The sequence below is a fragment of the Glossina fuscipes genome, unplaced genomic scaffold, assembly GCF_014805625.2.
Source record: "Glossina fuscipes isolate IAEA_lab_2018 unplaced genomic scaffold, Yale_Gfus_2 1, whole genome shotgun sequence".
NCBI lineage: Eukaryota > Metazoa > Arthropoda > Insecta > Diptera > Glossinidae > Glossina > Glossina fuscipes.
The window spans coordinates 28,377,837-28,382,044 of record NW_023998415.1 but is presented as its reverse complement, the minus strand read 5'-3'; the positions used below and the strand labels follow the sequence as shown (position 1 = coordinate 28,382,044).

At 31.0% G+C, this 4,208-nt stretch overlaps 1 protein-coding gene across 5 annotated transcripts in view; it reads right to left on the bottom strand.

Moving 5' to 3' along the window:
- Positions 1 to 39: 39 nt before the first annotated feature.
- The window catches only part of LOC119631589 (GATOR complex protein Iml1), a 14,824-nt gene continuing 10,655 nt past the window's right edge, over positions 40 to 4,208 (bottom strand). For all 5 annotated transcript variants that reach the window (XM_038023940.1, XM_038023941.1, XM_038023943.1 and 2 more), the window contains 9 exons: positions 1,934 to 2,050; positions 1,651 to 1,857; positions 1,322 to 1,587; positions 1,080 to 1,240; positions 846 to 1,011; positions 658 to 767; positions 534 to 589; positions 350 to 455; positions 40 to 283 (listed from right to left, as the gene is read on the bottom strand). In XM_038023940.1, the coding sequence (XP_037879868.1) occupies positions 44 to 283; positions 350 to 455; positions 534 to 589; positions 658 to 767; positions 846 to 1,011; positions 1,080 to 1,240; positions 1,322 to 1,587; positions 1,651 to 1,857; positions 1,934 to 2,050 (1,429 nt within the window). In that variant the 3' untranslated portion in view covers positions 40 to 43. The remainder of the gene's footprint in view (positions 284 to 349; positions 456 to 533; positions 590 to 657; positions 768 to 845; positions 1,012 to 1,079; positions 1,241 to 1,321; positions 1,588 to 1,650; positions 1,858 to 1,933; positions 2,051 to 4,208) is intronic.

Below are 4,208 nucleotides of genomic sequence, written 5' to 3'. Positions count from 1 at the left end.
TTTTTTTTTTTTTTTTTTTTTTTTTTTTTTTTTTGTAATAAAATTAAATGATTTTTACATCCGCATTTTGAATATAAGAATTTTCAAGATTTAGGGCTTTGCGCTTGAGTTCTTGACTGTGATGCCAAAATTGTGCCAATCGATTGTCATTGTTCGAGCAAAAGTCACGAAAATCTCTAAGCATTTTCAATTGAAACAATTCTCCATCCGGCGAATTGTTTATGGTCAGCGATTTCCATTTCTTATTAGGTATCATGTGATTCCACGCCCAAAGAAAACCCACCTAATGAAATGTATTGAAATAAGTTGACTTAATGAACATTGAAATGTTTTCAAAAATTTCGCAAACCTTTTTAGGAACATTGGTATTATTCGTATGACCATAAACGCAACGAGTAACGTTCGCCTCTTGGCGACTTGGTGAGCCGAATTGATATTTCGTATTTTTTGAACAACTGCATGCAAAAAGGGGGGTACAGCAGCAAACAAATGATTTGATAAATTAACATAACGGTATAATGTAAAGGACATACCGTATAAGCGCAAACATATTACCCGAGCAGTGAACATATTGATATTCTTTTGGCACCTAAAACGATTAATTATAATGATTACGATAATAAATGAATTGTTAAATATAAAATTTAATTCGCCTACGTCTTTGTTCATATATTTCTTTTCGATAACACAAGGCAAAAAGCCGAAACGTGTTAAAATTGCCTCCTGAAAGAGTAAGACACGATCGGCTCTAGTTTCCTCCAAAAATTCTATTGAAAAAATTATTCATATATATATATATATATATATATATTTCTATAAAATTCATTCAAGATTATAAGAAAAACCTTCAAATAAGTTGTCGTCATTGTTAAGGAAATTCATTGATAAAGGAATAAATATGGGTCCTCTTAGAGGATCTGATTTTTCTGTAAATGGCTCGGCCATGGGATCAGCTGGTATTGCCACTAACTGATAGTTACATTGATTTGCCTTACGGATCCAACCATTAATCTGAATATATAAATATATTAATTTTGTCTTTAAAAAATTTTTACGTTTTTCATATGCTATTTACTTACCAAATCCCAAACGATAGGTCCCGATGATGTTACCCATTCTACAACGATTTCAAAAGCATAACCAGCCTGTATGACGGTATGATATTTTACATGTCCCCATTCCATACGTTCGCTCTTCTGATTCACATCAATTTCGAGATGAGAATGACGATAAACTTTTTCTATATCATATATATAGAGAGACAAACGAAATCATCCCCTTTATTGTAGTTAGTTATTAAAAACAAATCGATTTTACTTGCCATTTTTGCAATAATCTGTCCATAATTGAGGTGTTGGCACTTCCTTAAGAAAATTGGGTACATTTGATGTTGGAAAATCGTCGAACCATAAATTATCACAACCTTGTACCTCAATTTCCATCCATTCATTCTCAAATGCGGTTAAATCATTTAGAGGACGTATATAATCTTTCGAGTTTTTATCCTGTTGCGCAATATAATACAAATAGAAACCGGGTATCACTGGTTTATTCCAATCTCCCGAGGCGTGACAAATCAGTTTTTCTCTATTAAGCAATCAATTTATTTATATTTGCTCATTTCATTTTCAAAAAAAATATCAAATTTACTTTCTCATGGCTTCCAATATCGCTAGAGGATTACAATTATTATCGAGACGATTTTTAAGCCATAATAAAGCATCATACGAAACGAATGTGCATGAAGGAAGGCTTTGAGTTTGAGATATGAAGCCTACACCACTAACAGGATGCTTCATAACCTCAAAAATTTCAATCACCGGCGCGTTCGGTCGTAATTTAATTTCGGTCACTGCGCTGCAATCATTCACAATAATATGTAAATAAGTATATGTTCTTTTGCCGATAACTGAGAAAAACAGCAGCTACGTACTCATCATCAAAGTCGTCACGGTTACCTAAGTCAGCGCTTAAAGCCATAGCAGCTGCATCGGCTGCCGGATGAATGCGACCACGATCGACTTTGCTTAACGTTTGACGCGATATAAAACTAAATCAATATAATTTGTACGAATTTAATTTAATTTACAATTTAATTCACACATAAACTTTAAAAGCTTTTCTAATTATTATTTTTCGATTTCAATCGACAAAGCCAGAAGAGAAAAATAATTGAAAAAACAAGCGAGCATGGAACTTTTTAATTTATATGTCAACCACCTCGATGGTCCGATATTTAGCCTAAACAAACTTGTATAGCTCTTTAGGGCTTAAAGGCATAACGTTTACCAAAATCTCGATTAATTATATCGGGAAAGTGGTGGAAGACATAAGAGTTTTTACAAATCTACATATGTTTATATATTTACACGTTCATATATGTATATGTATATATATATATATATATATATATATTAAGTTTATCTATACATACATATATATATATATATATATATATATATATAGTATTAGTATACAAATACAAGAAACTAAAATACATGCATCGAAATTATAGTGCATTTTACGCAATTACGAACCAATCAACCAACCTTTGCTGAGGTGCATTAGAAATATTTTGATGCTTATCTGAGTGTCTAGTTGCGACATGCTGAAAACCAAAAACCAAAATGATAGTAAATTAAAAGTTACAAAAATAAAAAACATAACAAATAAAAAATAAATATTCGAACAAAATTTCATAACGACATCTAATGCGGGCTAAAATTTATAGGCGCGAGTATCCTTTGAAATTTTCAGACTCTTTGAACGCTATTTATTTATTTATCTATTTTTTTATTTTTTTTGGCGAATCAATTACGCACTTTCATACATATGTAGTAAGATTTAAGCAAAAAATATATATTTGTATCTATTTGTGATCAGTTTTCTATATTAATTTCTTGTATATAAGGATTCAGAGACGACAAGTGGAAAAGATAGCAATAAGTGTAAGCAAATGAATTAACGATACGTGTTCTAGATTCAAATTATTTGAGAAAAATATATTAAAAGTTTCCCTCTTTGCCTTTCCAAATCTTATATCACTTATGCTACAAGTGTATATTAAGTTTATGCGAATGTTTGCAACACCCAGTAGAATTTGAAGCAGATTCACCTTGGATCTAACCTTGTCTGTCCGTCTACCTGTTTTTTTTTTTTTTTTGTTTTTTTTTTTTTGTTGTATTCGACATAAAGGCCACAATTTTTTAAATGTTTTGATATAATTTGATACACTTGCGTGTTTTGGCCAAAGAACGAACGCTATTAAAATTATTTTGGATCGGTGCACATTTTCGACCGCTTCTCATCTATCACATTATTTTGAAAAGTGATTATATGAATAAGTGTTGGGTTGGTGTTGCATATTTAATGATGTGCTATGTTCTAATGTAGTGTTTCCAGTTTTCATTTGTTTAAATTCCATTTGCTAAGTTTAACGACTTCTATGAGTTATCAAGCTTCGACGAAGGATATAGAAAAGTTGTAGCTCAAGCGACTAAAGTCTGATTTAAAATTGTAAGTAAAATATAAATAATCTATATGAACTTTTGATATGTATATTTGCATATTATAGAAAAACCCGTCACCCACATCAAAACACATTATTATTAACGAAATAATAAATAAATAATGATTATTTTGGATCGTGTACAAAGTCTAAGTTAAGCCAGGCCCTGAGTTAAAACGATTTTGCATTTTCAATAGCATCATAGATAATGTTACACGGAAATGACTAAGAAATTACATTATTTATATGTTAAGATAGAGAGCGAACGTTAACGCAAATAGCAGCCCTTTAGAATTCCTTTACAGCGAAATTGAGCCTTTCGCCGCCGTCTACGAACAGACAATAAAGTTTCATCAATTTATTGGTAATAATCAGTTCACATTCGATTCGTTTGTGATCATGCGATATGAGTTAAGAAATTAGTTGCGAAGAGAAGTCAGTGTGCATCTATTCCCCAGAAACTCGACGTCTGCGTCTGCGTCTGCGTCTGCGTCATCGTATATCGGACCGACCAAAAAAATGTGCATTAATTTTATAGCAGCTTCAGTAAAAATTAATAAAATATTTAAATTTCAAAAGGATTTACAATACAACAAACACAACAACGATTGCTTAGTAAATGTCTATAGGAAAAAAAATACTTATATATACATATATGTGTACAATTATATAATTAACACAAACAATAAATAAATATATT